At 39.9% G+C, this 17067-nt stretch overlaps 2 protein-coding genes across 7 annotated transcripts in view; both read right to left on the reverse strand.

Annotated features, from left to right (window-relative positions):
- Window positions 1-66: 66 nt before the first annotated feature.
- On the reverse strand, window positions 67-13825 carry ulk1a (unc-51 like autophagy activating kinase 1a). 3 transcript variants are annotated; one of them, XM_084946179.1, is made up of 27 exons: window positions 13328-13825; window positions 13129-13221; window positions 13003-13044; window positions 11671-11703; window positions 11516-11552; window positions 10160-10333; window positions 9975-10048; window positions 9778-9879; window positions 8493-8551; window positions 7011-7093; window positions 6865-6915; window positions 6681-6769; window positions 6409-6565; window positions 6237-6297; window positions 6062-6151; window positions 5735-5848; window positions 5508-5635; window positions 4969-5063; window positions 4578-4696; window positions 4217-4332; window positions 3791-3910; window positions 3272-3411; window positions 2983-3158; window positions 2774-2892; window positions 1488-1645; window positions 1220-1355; window positions 67-1103 (listed from the first exon to the last, which is right to left on the reverse strand). In XM_084946179.1, the coding sequence occupies exons 1-27, from the start codon at window positions 13415-13417 to the stop codon at window positions 1048-1050; spliced, it is 2712 nt and encodes a 903-aa protein (XP_084802305.1). In that variant the 5' UTR covers window positions 13418-13825; the 3' UTR covers window positions 67-1047. The 3 variants fall into 3 exon arrangements, with proteins under 3 accessions (XP_084802305.1, XP_084802303.1, XP_084802306.1); XM_084946177.1 differs by having other exon boundaries at window positions 4578-4699; XM_084946180.1 differs by having other exon boundaries at window positions 4578-4699; window positions 6466-6565; window positions 13328-13824.
- A 388-nt stretch (window positions 13826-14213) lies between these two features.
- Window positions 14214-17067, reverse strand: part of adgrd1 (adhesion G protein-coupled receptor D1) — a 34454-nt gene continuing 31600 nt past the window's right edge. For 2 of the 4 annotated variants that reach the window (XM_084946184.1, XM_084946183.1), the window contains exon 26: window positions 14214-17009. In XM_084946184.1, the coding sequence (XP_084802310.1) occupies window positions 16914-17009 (96 nt within the window). In that variant the 3' untranslated portion in view covers window positions 14214-16913. The remainder of the gene's footprint in view (window positions 17010-17067) is intronic. The other 2 variants (XM_084946182.1, XM_084946181.1) reach the window with 1 other exon arrangement.

Consider the following 17067-nt stretch of genomic DNA (forward strand, 5'->3'; position numbering starts at 1 on the left):
TTTGAATTAAACAGAAGCTTTGATAAAAGTCAACATTTGAGTAAGAACACTGAAATTGATTTCTACTGCAAACTGTCAGCGACTTTATAATAAATATTTATTTTGATCAAACACCATATAACAACTTGGCAACATTTGACAGGCAGTCTTAAAACAATACAAAAGGCATTTGGTAAACAGACTTCAAACAATTAGTTAAAATCACCTAGTGCCATGCACGGTTTGCACATGGATTGAATGCAAACATACATCTCTAAATTCAAAATCAGCAAATCTCCAAATGTATAACACACACAAGAAAAACCCCCAAATATGCATAGATACACACGGAAAAAAAGTCACTTCAAGTACCTCATAGCTGAGTATATCACCCACCCAAGGGAGGGATTTTTGGATCATGTGTAAAACTAAAATCTCATTCAAATGTCAAAGAATACTTATTGCACTCCACACTATATGGCCATAAGACTGGCAGTCGTAAGGCAGTTATTGTGTATCAGGTTAGAACATACTTTCAATACATTCATATTCACTCTTCTGTTATAATGCAAAGACAGAAAAAAACAGGCACAGGTTTACAAGTATTGCTACACATTGGCAATATTTGGTCATCTCATTCAAACTCTTCAGTCCCGCAGGCTGGTGATTACTCACCAGACACATAACTCAAATGTTTCGAACACAGAAAACCACAAAGTAATCTTTGCTTCAAGTATAAAACACTTGCAATCATTTCTTAATTTAGCTCATCATTCTATGTGCAAAACACCAAAACACACTAACGCGTACGGTTTGTAACAAAACAAATACTGAAAACGATTTACCTGATCATAGCTTTTAAACATTCATAACCCAACCTGTTTTTCAAGAACTTCCAGCCTTTTCGAACCTTTACTGTGCATTTATCTTTCAATTACAGATTGGATGAAGAAATGAGAGGAGCAGATGCTCCAGTGGTCGTTTCCCTTAGGAGAGATCAAAGTGCAGACAGTGATGGCAGATGGATGAGGCAAGATAATGCAGTTGCTATTGATGCAGTCGTGGAGCTCATAAATACTGCTTTGTGTGCAGAGTTGAGAGCCGCCGCTCAATGCATTGCTTACCTAAAGAGATAAGGGAACAACTCAGTGACCACATGACAAATGCATGAATACAATGACTAATGTTAGCATTTAAAATTTCTCTTTAATGGGTTGTGTGTCACAGAGCTTCCACATACATTTTTCTATGCCATCAATGTCCTCTTGCTCTGTGAGGGTTCGGGACAGACCTTCCATGAGCACAAGGGCTTTATGGTAGCGCTGCACTGATGTGGTGCCATGGTGGAACATCTCATCTAAAGCAGCAGACTTTACCTGAATGGAGGGGGGGGGGGAAACAAGACACACATGCATATATTTAAAGAGCCAAGATAACGATTGATAGCATATACAGGACAGAGTCCATCTTGGAGTGAATATCAATATCCTCCTGTGAAATGAGCTGACCATGTGCACAGTGTGGTTGTAGATGAGCTTCTCTGCTGTGAGTGCATTGAAGTTGTCCATAAGTTTCTGCTTGTTAAGCAAGAAGGTCTGCAGCTGATCGCTGAGGGAGCGACAGTAGGTCACACAGTTCTTGTACAATTCATTCAGCTTCCTGATTACTGCAAAAAAAACAAAAAACAAAAAAACGAATTAATACAGGAACATTTTTACTTTCATTAACTGTTAATAAATACACACAGATACACACAATATTTCTGCCTAAGTGGTTGTGCTCCTACAACAGGAGTTTCAAGAATGACTTCAGTTTCTTATAATGTCTTCCTGACTGACAGATTTTGGTGCACTTTGCGGCCAACGTGCATTCTTTCATCTCAGTTTTAGTCACCGTTTCCATTCTCCTTTTAGCTTGTATGTATGTGTGGCAGCAGTAAATACAGAGACCCGTGAGAGCAGAGAAAATGACAGTGAGGCAGGAATATTCAGTCAGGTTTACTTTTTCAGTGGTAGCCACAAATATAGGGCATCCTGAGTAAACACCACAGACGATATAAAAGATGGATGTAGCCTCCATGACGTCGCCCACTATTTTGTGAAATCTAATTTTAAAGGGTCAGAATGGGCGTTTTTAATGTCACATGTTGGTTTTTGTTACTGGATGTGACAAATGAGGGGTGGATCTGAATGCGAATCTGCAGAGTCATAGGCCAGCATCTTCTCTACATACCCTGCATAACAATCATTCCTGAAACTTAGAACAATAAAAATTCACAAAATGGACTTAACATTTTACTCGGGACGACCCATGAGAAGTGACTCTGGGTATAAACTCATGATTAAAGTGTTTACAGATGTCAGGGAAGAAGGCAATTTGCTTGCCGATGTCTATAGGAGCGGAAGCCCTTTTGAAATCATAGGGATTGCCCCCTGGTGGCCTTAAAGAGCATGCCACTGTAAGGCTTTACTTTTCAGACTTAAAGATAAGTCCATCTTACATACTCTTTATGGTAATCACCTAAGTTTGCGCAGTCTGCAAGCAGAGAACTGGTTTTAACTGTGTAACAAAGACAGTCACAGTCTGGAGCTTTAAACCAAATATGTAAAATAATGTTGAAACACTTTGACCTACATGGTCATGTGATTTAAATTATGGGAGGTTCTGGATCATAGTTCAAGTTCCTTTTAAATTAAGTCAAGCTATTCTATTGGTAGCACAATTTCTGAAGAAATTCACACTATGAACGTTTACCTTTACCTTACAAATCTACAGAAGGGAATGTTGGTCTCACCTTGTTTGACTGTAGCAGATGGAAACAGCTCGCCTTTCTTGACATTTTCTTTAGCGCTGCGCAGAGCTGATGACAGAAACTCTTCAGCCTTCATGTACAGCACCAATTGCTCTGCATAGCTGGAACATTACATAGAAGTTTTAAGATTTTCTTTTTTTATTAAACAAAGAGAGCTACTCCATGTGTGGAGAAACTGTAATGCCTCTTACCTCCATTCTCTACTTAGAAGGCTGATCTGATCAGCCACCAAGCTCTGATCCAGGAAGGAAACGTCGGGACTGGTGATGGGCTCGAGCCCTGGGTCCTTAGAGGAAGCCAGTTCCATGACACACTGGACGAAAGCCAAAGTGAACCGCAAGTCAGTCAGAGCATCGGTGTGAGCCTCCTGTGAAAAGAGCACATAAAATATTCTCAATGTGGAAACCTTTCATGTGGAAACCGCAAATGTAAATTACTGACGATCCTGGAGTATTCACCACTATCGGCATTTGACTGTACCTCCATTAATGTGTCTTCAGGGAGCTCTGGAGGATGAAAAATCAGGCCGCTGGGTGGAATAACATTCATTGTTTCAGTGTCACTGTGCCTACGGTTTCTTCGTTGAAGATGCCAACCTGAGTTTAAGTAGCTGGGAGTGTCTGTATTTAAAAACAAAAGGCAAAGTTAGCTTTACCACATACAGCTGATACATAATTCATGAATATGTAAATGGATTTAACTGATAACACGTTTTAGCTTTAAAAAAAAAGATGGAAAATATAAACACTTAACAAATGGAAAATGACCTGAAATATTAGTTTTCCTTGGTTAATCACAACAATTTTCTTTTAAAGTTAAGAGTCTCAGTGATGTCCAAACTCAAAAAGCAGCACATTATAATCAGATTAAGTGGTTATATCGTAAGCATGCTGAAATTAAGAGACTTATTTAAACCTTCCTATAAGCAAAACTAAAATGACGGTTCAAAATAAAAGCCCTCAGTAGAAAGTTAGTAGTGAGGGAAGTCAGGACACCTACCTGAGAACCTCCTCATGGTATCAGGAGGTGAGTTTCCACTGGATGGAGAGCCCATAGAGAAAATCACAGGAACTGGGCTGTCTGAGCACTGGAAAACTCCATGACAGCCAGCAGAGGGTGCTGTAGGAACAAGTAAGAAGAGTCAGATGGCTGCTACCCCATTGGTAAGGTAGCCTAGATGAACTGAAGTAAAGTAATGCAGTGGTCATGGTGACTAAATTAGATACTTCACAAAGGTCTCTTTGTGCCTACTGCATGTACCAAACATGTGTCACCTTCCCCTACATGTGCGGTGATTTTGTAAAACCTTCTTCTGCATCACTTTAAGTCAGTGGTTTTATGAATGGACTCGTTCGTACTGAAAACAGACGCTGTCCCTTTAGAAGTCATTTGACTGGTTTTACTTTTAGCATGTTGCACTGATACCTGTTATCTCCATGCTTTTCTCACTGCTGAGGCTCTCGTCTTTCCCTTCTTCAAAGAGCGGAGCTCCGAGGGCCGCCTTCAGTAGCATGTCAGATAACCTTCCCGTGCTCACTGATCTGCACATGTAATATATCCACAGACACCCTTGTGAGCATTTAATAATTAATCAACCAGCATATGTTTGACTGTGTGTTATCTCTTAGTAGCAGGCTCCCATAATCTTAATTAGACTTGCGATATTAGCTTGTAATTTTCCAGAATGCTAAAATATTGTCAAAAATTCATAATGATTTTACAATTTCTTTCTTTCTTTATTTCAACCATTTATAACAACAGTGTGGAAGTATTACACTGCTCATACCTTTTAAAAGGGCCCTTTTTAATTGCTGCTTTACGGCTGAGGTTGGCCTGGGAAGTGGGGTCAAGGGATTGCAGGTTTGGGACTGTCCTGGTTCTGTTTGGCATTCTTGGCTGAACCTGCTGCTGAAAAGGAAATTGAAATGTTGAAACATCTTTCCCTCTGTGCCCATTTATATCTTCTATTATCCGCTGACACCACAGGAAGTGTAAAAATTTGCTGTTTTAAAGAGATGTGGAAGGAAATCACCCCGGTTTTTGCAGTGTGTGCATTGCAAAACAATTTCTAATGTCACAGACAGAATGGCAGAGTAGAGTGGATGACTTAATATTAACTGTAAAATGTTTATTAATATTAAGTCAACACTGTGTCTGTATGGCATGTTGAAGCTGACCTTGGGCCTGTCCTGCATGTCAGGAGAAGCAGCGAGGAGCCCAGTTCTTGTGCTGAGTGGGAGAGTCTGCTCTGACGTCTTTGGACTTGTTCCCACTGGAGAACAGAACATTATACATATAAAACAACTGTTTTAAAGAGCACATGATATTTGTAAACGCATTCGTTGACTGTAGGAGTTTAGAATAAAAAACACAGATGAGTGAGAGCAAAAGGAGCTACAGAGAAAATAAAATACTGACAGTTTACCTCAAAACAAATTTAAAAATCCACAAAAAAAAATGTTTGTGTGAGATGGTGAAATTGAGAGTGTGTGTATTGCTGTTGGAAGGTTACAGTGGAATAGGTCTGCTTAACAAAAGCCCCTTTCAGACATTAAAAAAAGGCCACATAAACATCGGTCTCTGATAATAATTAACTATTTTTTTAACCTTCTTCTAACAATCTTCTTCTGTGTGCATTTCCAATGTCCAGTCAACTGTGTATATGAAAGTTGACTGGGATCAATTTAAAAATTATGTATTTGTGTATGACACATACAGATGAATGACTGTTTAGGTTGGCTCCCTCCAGAGTTGAAGGTAAAGACTGGACTGGGAGATCCACATTCTTCATACTGTGGTGGGCTTTCACTGCTGCTGGGACTGCTGGGACAGTATAACGTGACCCTGAATGAGATGAGACATTGTTAGACAAAGGAAACAGAGAACACATAAGAGTAAGACTCTGAGGTGGGGTTGGTGCACAGATAAGATGGATGGACATGCCTGGTGGAGCCATGAGAGCCGACACACTGCATACGCTGGTAGTTTTGGATCTGAGTTGGGACGGGAATGGGAACAGACGGGCTGAAGTTACCGCCAAGTGTTTCAGCTGGCTTGCTGCGTGGTTAAAAGGGGAAACATAGAAGAGTGGGCAGCTGATTTTATAAAGCAGTTATAAACAGCAGTGGAACAAACATGTTCTATATACCGTGAATATAAATACTGTTTGATCTAGCTGCACGTTCAATTAAATTATCCATATCGGACCTCTTTTATTTTCCACCAGCTGAACTCTAAAATTGGCTTTCTGACAGTCTGGCTTACTCTTACCTAACAGGCTTGGGCGGAGAGCGCAGCATAGGAGAGCGTGGGGGTGTCTTTCCAGTGAGACCAGCACCCCTTTCGGCCAGTGGTGAGCTCCTATACAAACACATTTAAAAATTACATAAAAGAATAAAACTTAACTGAACCCATACAGTGTTCAGGCCATGAAGGGAACACTCACCTACGGTCTTTAAGGGAACTTTCTGGGGGTGACCCAACATTTACTTCGCATATATGCTCACCTGTAAAGCAGCACAACAGGAGCAGTCAGTCTTTTTGTGCTAATGTCAAAAAAATAATGCACTAAAACATCCTGATAAATCTGATGTGCTCCTGATGCTCAGAGGTCTTACTGGGAAACTGGGCAGGCACCAAGACATAATCTTCTGTGAGAGATTGGATATATCTACCATCTTGATTAGCTGTTTCTTTCTGCAGGAAGCCAGGCTTGTCCTGCACAGGGGTGTAAGGCAGCTTGGGCTGAGGTTGGTGCATCTCTCCATCGGAATGCTGACAGAGTGAAGATAAAACACAGATGTAACGAAAACTAATATTAATTATGGATTTCACAGTATGACCAATTGGTTTCAGGTCACTTCACTTCATGAGAAAACTTTGTGCATACTTGAGGCGAGGCCAGCTGAGATGTGGAGGAGCTGCTAGAGGAGCTGCCGGAGCCAGAACTGGGGTAGGAGTGCACGGGGACTGATGAGCCTGTGACAAAAAATAGAGTAAAGCACTTGTGTTACGACCTCAGCTATAACGGCGTCACTGATACTAAGCTGTCCTCACAACAACACGACACTTACATTTCTTTGTTGATGAGCTTGTTTCCAAAAAGGGATGGTTAAAAAATTCCTCTGAAAAAAAAAAAAGAGAGATAAAGACATGAACAAAATACTTTGAATTCAATTATTAAATTATGTTTTTTACTAATAAAAAGGGGCAGACTTACCAAAGCTGATCCGATCTTTATGATTCCTCTGTAGAAGCCCCAACAGCAGGTGTTTTAGGTTATCAGAGGTCTCCTTTGGGATGCTGGCAAAATACAACAGCTTTCTATTAAAACTTGCATGTGTAAGAACACAGCTAATAATACAAATCCCAGGAGAACAAATTGTTAAAGGTTATCACTATTTAATCATTCTAATCATTTTAATTACAAAATAAGATGTAGGGAGAGGAGAAAGTATGAGACCATTATTATGTAGCTTTTTACAGTGTATTACAGCCTTTATTTAGATCATGCTAATATTTTGACTTCATGTTCAAGTTTGTTCACTGAGTTATTTTGTGGATATTTATGGCTTTAAGAAACAGACTGCTTCAGTACGTTCCATACTGTGAACTCTAAAATATGAAATCTTAATCTAATTTATGGCTTCAGTACAAGACCTTGAGGTGTCATGACACTCCAGGCAGTCAGCCATAGTGTATGTGTTTATGTAAGTTCTGACCTACAGTATGTGGGTAGTATGGAAAGTAATAGCCATACAGACCAGTAGCTGGCACTTTAGGGCAGGATATATATAGAGCCAAAGGAAAACAACAAACTATTCCCTCACACACACACACACACACACACACACACACACACACACACACACACACACACACACACACACACACACACACACACACACACACACACACACACACACAGGCAGAGCCTTTCTCATCTCCCGGCTTAATCACTGAAAAAGATAAGCATGGCTCCAAGCCACACACAGGCAGGCAAAGTACACCATGAAAGCAGTGGGCAAACAATCCATAAATCCCTCTGAACACTTTCCAAGTCCAAATTCTGAACATCAGAGAAGCTGCGTTCAAAACGACTGCAAATAGCCACGAGGCCTAGCTGCAAAGGCCTCTGTATGCACTGATAACAAAGCCGAGGCAGAATTGTTTATAGAGAATTAAATCCTTCACAGGAAGAAGAATTTCTCTATATTTCCACACTGTTGTTTGTAACTCTAAAATATGAATTGTGTGAGAGTTGCTGATGGAGAATGTTGTCGATGATCGTTCCCGTCAGGTGTCCGGATGGGTTTCTTCCACAACAGCACTATTCTTAGAAGTGTTGTGCGACTTATTTACTCAGAGCTAATTATATATGTGTGTGCATGTGTCCAAATATACATCAAACATCATTTACGTAGACAGAAATGTGTATTTATAGACAAACATTATCAGCATCCAGGGTAGATTTCTTAGTAATGCCAGTTTATGTCGCCTTTCTACCGTCTTCCTCTGTTTGTTATGCATGTTGCTTTGTTCCAGGCTCATCTTTAAATGTTTTCAACTCAGTCTTTTTTCCATTTGGGGAAACAATTAAGTTTTGTGATGTTTTGCATTGGTGCTAGAAATATATACCTGCAGGGTAATGTCTAAAAATGTTCGGGGCTGGAGTGCTTGGGTGAAAGCTGTTCGTACTCACTTGGGGAACAGGTTCCTGTTACTTTCATAGAAGAGACGAAGCTCATGTGGTGTGCTGGCCTGTATACAAAAGACACAGAGACGAGAGTAAGACTTGGAGATGACCACCCACAGACTATAACAATGCAAATGAATGAGTCTGGACTTTACAAACAAGCATCTGAATAACCGATCTTCTGGCCTAAAGCTTTACAAATGTAAATTTCGATCTCTCTCCACTGCTTTTTTCTCTTCTCCATCCCCTCACCCCATAACCCAAGCCTAGGTCTGCTGGAGGTCTCTTGACATCATAAGGGAGTTCTTTCTTCCCACTGTCACCAAGCAGTTGCTAATAAAGGATTGTCTGATTGTTGTGGTTTTTCTTTCTAATACTGTGAGGTCTTTGTCTTATAAAATAAAGCACCTTCAGGTGACTGTTGTCGTTATTTGTCACTATATAAAAGCATTTGAACTGAATGAACTGTTGTGTAATGGTCCATATAGCCCAAGCATAAACACAATCAGGTTTCCAGAAAGGCGAAAGTGTAACGAATGCTTGCCAGCTAAACCAAGCAAACATCACTCTCAGAGACATCAGCAGCAGCGCCTCACCTTTCGCTAACCTTTGGACTTAACTCACTGACCTGCCAGGCAGAAATAAAAGGCAACCTTCCCTCTCATTGTCAGAGGAAATAAACTGCAATATAAATAACCTCAAGAGACGTAACGGACAAAAGGGCCAAACACAATGTTTTTCTGTCTACACGGGGACAGAAGGGGCAACTTTAGCACAAAATACACAACCAACGAGGAGGTAAAACTATTGGCATGTGTCTATATATGTGTGAATCACAGCTGAGGCAGCTTGCAAATAACAGTGCAACAGTGGCATCTGAGCAGACACGTGAAGAGGGGAAAGTAATAGCTGGGGTTGTGAAACAGCATTTACTCTGGGTTCACAGAAATGGCTCACAGTAATTTCCAGCTGCCTCTCTCATCATCCCATCTTAGGTAAACAAGGCTCATTTCTAACAAGACGCTCCAACGTTTTCCAGCTAACAACACAGAAGATGTTGAAAAGTGTCACCCAGCAGGCAGTGTCGCGAATCATGTTTTTCCATTTTTAATGTTATGAACAAGATGCATCATGTTACACTTTGACATCAGTTAGTTTGTCCTTTGTGTGAACTGAGGCAAAACAATTTCATGACTGCTTGTGATTATGCAAGGGACCTTAGCAAGTCTTTGTTAGTATTGGTTCACATGGGTTTTTTTCGTTTTTTGTTTTTTTTTTAAGTGCTACTCACATAAAATGGTGCTTTTCCAGTCAGAGACTGGTACACGATGGTACCGATGCTCCACAGATCAGCCTTGGCATTATAGTTCCTGGACATGATGACCTCGGGAGCCTGTGGCCGAAAAAACACCCCAAAACAGCTTAGAGGCACGGTTCCATCACACCTGCTTGGCACAGGATACCAGAGTGAGCTACTTTAATGCTTACCATATACATGGGAGAGCCACACAGCGTGGCTGCCATGGTGTTTGTCTGGAGATGACGCGCAAACCCAAAGTCAGCTGGAGGGTGAGAGAAACAGGTGACAGTGTTTTCCTTTTAAATCTATATGAACACATTTTTATTAATTTTACATTTAGACCATCTAATGCAATGCTGGTGTAAGTCATTACCTAACTTAAAGGTGGTATTGATGGAACTGGACCTGCGCCCCTCTGGATGGCAGAGCAAAATGTTCTGGGGTTTGAGGTCTCTGTGGACGATGCCTTTGCTATGTAGGACCTTCATGGCCCGTGATATCTGCTGCAGGAATACATGGATGGTGTCTTCACTCAGAGTGCCTTTAGCTGTCGATACAGAAAGAGAAAAAGAAATTCAGCCTGATGGAAGATTTATTATGCTGGATAAAAAGAAAATGCATTAGCTTACTTATGTGAGACTTCTTTTTTTTTTTAAAAAAAAAGCTCAAAATATGAAAATACACTAGGAAAGCAAAGCCAAGCATAGAAATGCTGCAGCTACCAGCAGATATCTGGAGGAATATCTGACATGTACATACTGTAAGGACTGCGATATAAATATATACTTTGTTTGCTATCACATGTTCACCGTAACTTATTTATGGTGTAACGTGTCAGCGTCAATGCTGCTATGCCTCACGGAGGAAGATTTTATTCATAATGCCTCAATTAGAAATTAAAGTCAAGGCTGTCTGACACACTAGCCCCCCCCACAAATTCCACCACCACCACCACCTACTGCTGCACCAAACACCCCCCTCCCTCCCAGTGCATCAGCACCCCATAGCCGTCTTGTTTTCCACCAGAGGACAGAGCATAAGGGAGTGACAGATGGGTGAGGTCATGTGGGAGCAGCGAGAATGTTGCCAAATGTGCCCGAGTGCTGCGCTGCAAATAGCTGTATGTGTCTCCTTGGCAGAGACACAGAATTGGCAGCTCTAGCCTTTAAGGACCGCTGGCACTGGGGCCGTATTAGACCGACACTCCACACTAGCGGGGCAAGCCTAGCCCCAGGAAAAATTAACTCCATGTGTCATCATTATTTGAAACACGGCTTGAAACTTGAAGTAGGGGAATTTCCAAGTGAGAGAAGTTTTATTTAATGTTGTACTGTAAAAAAAAGAAAAAAGAAAAAAGGTGGGGGTTTATTTTTAGGCTGCTCATTTTGCTCTGTTTTTTCACGCTGTAGGCAAACACTGGAGAGAAACTTTAGGTCAACAGGTTTTTATCTAGGTTAAGTACTTGGTAGTATTCATGATAATTCACAGAATGAACTTTAAACCTGACTTCTTAGGTCACACTGCCCTGTTAGAATCCTATTAGTCCCTTAAAACACTACAAAAAAGCTGAGCTAAGCCCCTTAAAAGCCAGACCAGTACGACATGTTAACAAGCACCCCAATGCAATGGAAAGATAAGGTGTGAATGTCCTGTTTTTCTTTTGTGCTTTTGCAAAAACTGTGCAGCACAGATTCTGAGCTTTAAGCCATTTGTTTTGCAGCAAACTTACAATGAAGGTACTCTGCCAGGTCACCTCCATTGCAATACTGAAAAGACAAGAAAGAAAAGCGTCAGCTCGGCTGACAATGCTGCCCAAGTAGAGGATGAGATTTGCATTTTCCCATGAAAACAAGACCAACCATTAGCATTTCAAACACAACTCACCTCCATAACAAGATACACGCATCCCCCAGTCTCCTGTTAATACAAGCAGATAATATGCAAATCATTCACAATGAAGCTACATGCAGTATTATTAAGCACTGGCTACATGATAGCTAAAAAAAAAAAACAGAGCTGAAGTTTGAGTCAGTAAAGTCACAAATATTTAAACTGCTTAAATACAACACTGGCATTGTAAACATTGGATTAGAAGTTCAGGCTATTCAGTGTTGCAATAGCCACAACGAGTTACATCAGCTGATTTGTAAGACTCTTTTGGCCCATCAGCAGCAGCTTCTAGAAACTCATCTTTGATGCAGGGAAACCCGATCCTGTCAATACCACTGAAAAAGCTAACGAGGTAATATGAAGTGGAGCGAGAGATGTTCAGCGAGCCAGGTCCATTTGACTGTAATGGAAAGTAACAAGTGGGAAATCAAGTTGCGTCTTGCTTTTATTACACAAAGTTAAAGCCGATGAGCTCTCTGTGTGCCGTACTGAAACCTTAGAACTGTTTACCACTCGCACTTGCACTATTGCATAAAATACCTTAAGGCTATTATGGTGCAATGTGGTTTTCAGTTTTAAAACCTCATTACACTACAGGAAAAATACAGGATTAAAATGATATATATATATATAAATAAAACCACATATATATGTAACCACCTTTACCAACAACAACCACAGAGAAGAGCCATAATAAAGCTAGTGGTGGTGTAATGTGTCTGGCTATAACAGATACCAGAGGGTTTAGATTGCACAGATGCCAGGTAAATTACACACATTAATGCCTGCATAAGCTTCTCCCATCACCCCTGAAATCTCCCCGTGTAACCTGCAGTCATTTTTCTTGTGTGTGGGTGTTTCTCGGGTTGTGTGTTTTATAAGCCATTGTCTCACTGGCTGCAGTCTGCCATCTGTCAGAAATAGATCACCTCACCCATGTCTGCCTGCCTGGCTATCAGAGTGTCAGTAAGTTGAGAAGAGGAAAGCGCACACTCAGGTAAATTAATGTTCTCTGCTAGAGTCATCTGCTAAGCTAAAAGCCTTTTAGGTTCTAGCAGTTAGCCCGAGAAGCAAATCCAAAATTTAGCGCTATACATCACAAGTGACCATCAATCACATGGTTACTTTTATGCATTTTATATAATAATTTATTTGTGATGGAGGAACCTTAAAACTTTCAGATCAAGCTCTGGGCTTGGCTGTGTAACTGGTTGCCAGTGTTTCAGCAACATTTGCATCATGTGGCAGCAAAGTCAACAGTACAGCATGTCTGTGTGTTTTGTTGTGCATGTGCTGTGAAGATGAGGGTGGGGGGAGCAACCTTACCTGATAGTCAAGTAGTCTAACAATGTTCTCATGTTTCAGTTCCTAGCAGAGGTGTGGGGAAAAAAACATATTTGTCAAAGGTATTCTTGGAGACATGCCACAGCACCATCTTAAAAAAATACATACCTTTAATATTTTGATTTCTTTGGCAAGCAAACACTGAGACTTGCCAAGGTTTTTCTTGTTTATGCACTTCACGGCAACTTCCCAATCACGTTTCTTGGAAGGTAAACAAAGGGAGTACATAAGCACAACAACAACAACACAACCTCTTCATCTCCAGAGATCCACATAAATCAAAATTAACATCAGATATGAAAGTTACCTCTTTATGTCTGCCTTTGAACACAACTGCAAATGCGCCATGACCAATCAGGTCTTTCCTGCTGAACTCAAACTTCCCGATAGACTCCATGGATATTACAAAAATAAATGTGTTAAAATATCCGACAGTGTTTAAGTGGTTGATTTTCCAAATGAAACAAACGCGCGGTCCCACGGCAGTTTTCTCCTGCTAGCAAATCCCATACCACTGATGAAAAACACCGTCATGGCACGAAGCAAGCTTTGTGTTCATAGCAAATGTCGATAAAAAAACATAAAAAAGTTTCGACAAGCAAAAAAAGTTGAAATAACCTCGTCGTAAACAGTATGTAAACAAAATATTAGCAGCACACTGTGCTTATTTAACGAGGTTAACTAGTCCATGTCGCTTTGCTAGAACAGGTAAAAGTTCAAATGACCGCTCGTCAACACAGTTAGTGTCCACACGACTATGTTTAAACTTTGTTGTATTCCTCCTCACCTTTCTACCCATCTACCCAGGGGATATTCATGTCTTTTGGTGAGCATGCGCAAACAGGCAGCCAGCTGTTTCATGGTGTCGCCTTCAGGGACAACTCGTAAAGTCCGCCACTTCGCATTGGTAGCTTGTTTCAGGGTTTGGGGCTACTGTATTATCTTAAAATTTAAAAGTTTGGTATCACATACTTTTTACTTACTGGCGAAAACGTCTGGGGAAATAACTTTTAAAAACTCACGCAGATACTTAATCATTAAAAACGTAGAAATTAGGTTGAATAATAACATGTCAACTTAACTCTGAGAAACTTTTTTTTTCAATTGAAGAAACAAGCTTCAACACAGTTCTTCATTACTTGCTGTATTTTTAATTACAGAAAATAAAAATCAAATACTAATGTTATGCTGTGGAGGACTACTAGAGTAGAGACATGAATAGCATTCTGTTACAATAAAATCCATTACATTTAACCTCACTTAGTGAGATAAACTCAATCTTTCCTCCCCCAACTAATATGCATTCATTATCTCTGTCAGTGCGCCCCAGGGCAGCTGTGGCTACAATGTAGCTTGCTATCGCCAGTGTGTGAATGTGTGTGTGAATGGGTGAATGACTGAATGTAGTGTAAAGCGCTTTGGGGTCCTATGGACTAGAAAAGCGCTATACAAATGCAGGCCATTTACCATTTACAAAGGCTCTTGGCCTCCCGCGATTAAACCCAACCCCACGGCCCAGTGCCCACAGGGGGTTAAGCTCTTTAAGCTCTGTAATTAGCAGTTCAGTTGTTAACAAATGGTAAATGGCCATCACGCATTCAAATGAAGAGTTTCTCTGCTAATATTTTCTCTATGGCCACACAAAGCAATAGCAAAAAAACAACAACCAATTTCTTGAATTTAAACAGGATTTGGTCATAGCAAGGTTCAGTGTTAGTTCAGTGAACTTTAAATCAACATGTATCTTTATCTGAACTTAAAATAAGGTTTCAGCAATGTGATTTAATCAAATCAAGTATGTATCTTCAGTCACTCTTTAATACATTTAAAAAAGCAATAGTGTTTAGCAGTTTTTCTTGTACTTTTGTGAAATGCAGTTTTTGTCTGACAGAAAATCATTCTTGCCAAAAATGAATTTTATAAGAGTGTAAATAACAGGTGCGCACACTTGTATCCACCAAAACTGTCCCATAAGTCATATAAATATGTTTTTATAATGCTGAAAATCGTTTATTTAAGTACACACTGATTTCTTATACTAAAAGGTTTTTAATAAAGATAACCGAAAGCTCAAACCATAGTACCGTAAGACAACAAACATCAAAGATCACAAACATGCTTGGGAGTACTGAAATATTTCATTTTAAATCTGTGACTTACAGTAAATCCAATTCTAGGAAACTTATTGATGTCTCAGTGTAAGATCGATGATGTTTTAAATAATGTCATCTCCTCTAATTCTCACAGTATAGTAAGAAAAAAAAAGCAATAACCTTATCCAGTCCCTCTGTTATAGAAGAAATAGCAACAGACGAGGCTAAACACGAAATCAAAACTTCACAGAACGGTGTTCGATACACAACTAGTCTTCATTATTCCATGAAAAGAATAATATATGGCAGCTTACTAAGATGTGAGGTACTGCAACTGTGCCAGTCAATTAATTTTATTCACTTTAAACAGAAACAAACACACAAATTTAACATAAGAACATACTGATTGTTGAGCTGTGACACTTTGCAGAAGACAAGATAAAGATTCAGATTCACAAAATAAATAAATACGTTATAAGATTCTAATCCACTTTTACATCATCCATGGTTATTATGTCGTTATTGTGTTGTGCCATCACCAGAACTGAATTAAAGCTGTGTTTATCATGTGAATATAAAAAAGGTTTCACCCAGATAAAATTTACAATGTGTCCCTTATGATGATGAATTCTGTTGCCTGTTGGTCAAACCACTTTGTCATAGTTTTTAAAACATAAATATAACACTAAGTTAAAGGAAAACAGAAACTTTCCTTGGTCTTTTTCTATCCGATGGCATGGTTTTGTTTTTTACTCAGCTATATCTTGAAAATACTTAGCCTATTACTGCGTTTCATTGGATGTAATTGCACTATTTTATCATGTGAGACAGCTTGGGCTATGATAAGCACGTCCCTGTGATTCAAATAAACAGGTTGACATTTTGGAAGATAAGCTCGTTTGCTTTCTTGCCAAGAGTTACATAAAAAGATTAGACACCACCGCTCTTGAGTCTACAGCTAAACAGCAGCAAACTAGTTTGGCAGAGCACAGATTCGTCAGAAAGACTGATACCGCTAATCTGGCACATGACTGTAAAGCTACAGCTTGTTATTTTTACATCTGTTTTTGTACATATTTAACAAATGAGCCTCATTAGTGGTGTCTGGTAGGTGAATTTCGTCTCCTTTGTTCAAGCTAGCTAGCTTCCCGTTTTTGTGCTAAGCTATGCTAGCTAGCTAGTAGGTGGCGCTAACTTTGTGGAGTTGTGGAAAAAATAAGTACAACCAACAGAGATTCTGAAATTTTTGAAAACGACATTCGATGCCCAGAGATAAAGTTAATATTTTCAATTATTTCTTTCTTTCTTGTCATAAAAAATATTAATAAATGTTACTCTTTGAGTGCGAACAGTAAGTACACCCTTGGCATCAAAAATAACTTCCTTTTTTCATTCTACATATGTACTAAACATACATAAAAGCTGTGCCATCTAACCCTAGCTCCCCTATCTACAGTACAGTATGCAGGTAGACAAGCTGACATGCTACACTACAGAGTTTCATCATCAGGCCTCGAGCTACGCTCATGGATCTTTCTAATAACTTCACAGATCCTTCTTTCTCCTTCTGGTTTTCTTTTTGGGAACGCGGCATGTTATTTTGAGTGGATAGTAAGGCACAGTCCTAAGAATCTGTTTGTCTTTAAAGATGAAGCTATCGCGTAGCTACAAAACACCTCTTTTGGTGACATTTTTAACTTAAGCAGACTACTGTCCAATTCATTACATAATAACGTGGGAGGACACTCTGGGGGCTTCAGACTGCTCTCCCACCACAGGTGGAAATAGTGATGTGGGGTTCTACACGGCAGAGAGGTCAATGCGGTTGGCTGAGTTGGTGCTCTTGTCCCATGTGTTCATCTTGGTGGGAGTTACACCCTCCTTGTGTCCATTCATCTATAAAACAACAAAAACAGAGAGAAAGTCAGACTCAAGCAGCCATTTTTGCTTTATC

Source organism: Perissodus microlepis, chromosome 12 (genome assembly GCF_051167445.1).
Source record: "Perissodus microlepis isolate ML-2025 ecotype Zambia chromosome 12, ASM5116744v1, whole genome shotgun sequence".
In the NCBI taxonomy this organism is placed as follows: domain Eukaryota; kingdom Metazoa; phylum Chordata; class Actinopteri; order Cichliformes; family Cichlidae; genus Perissodus; species Perissodus microlepis.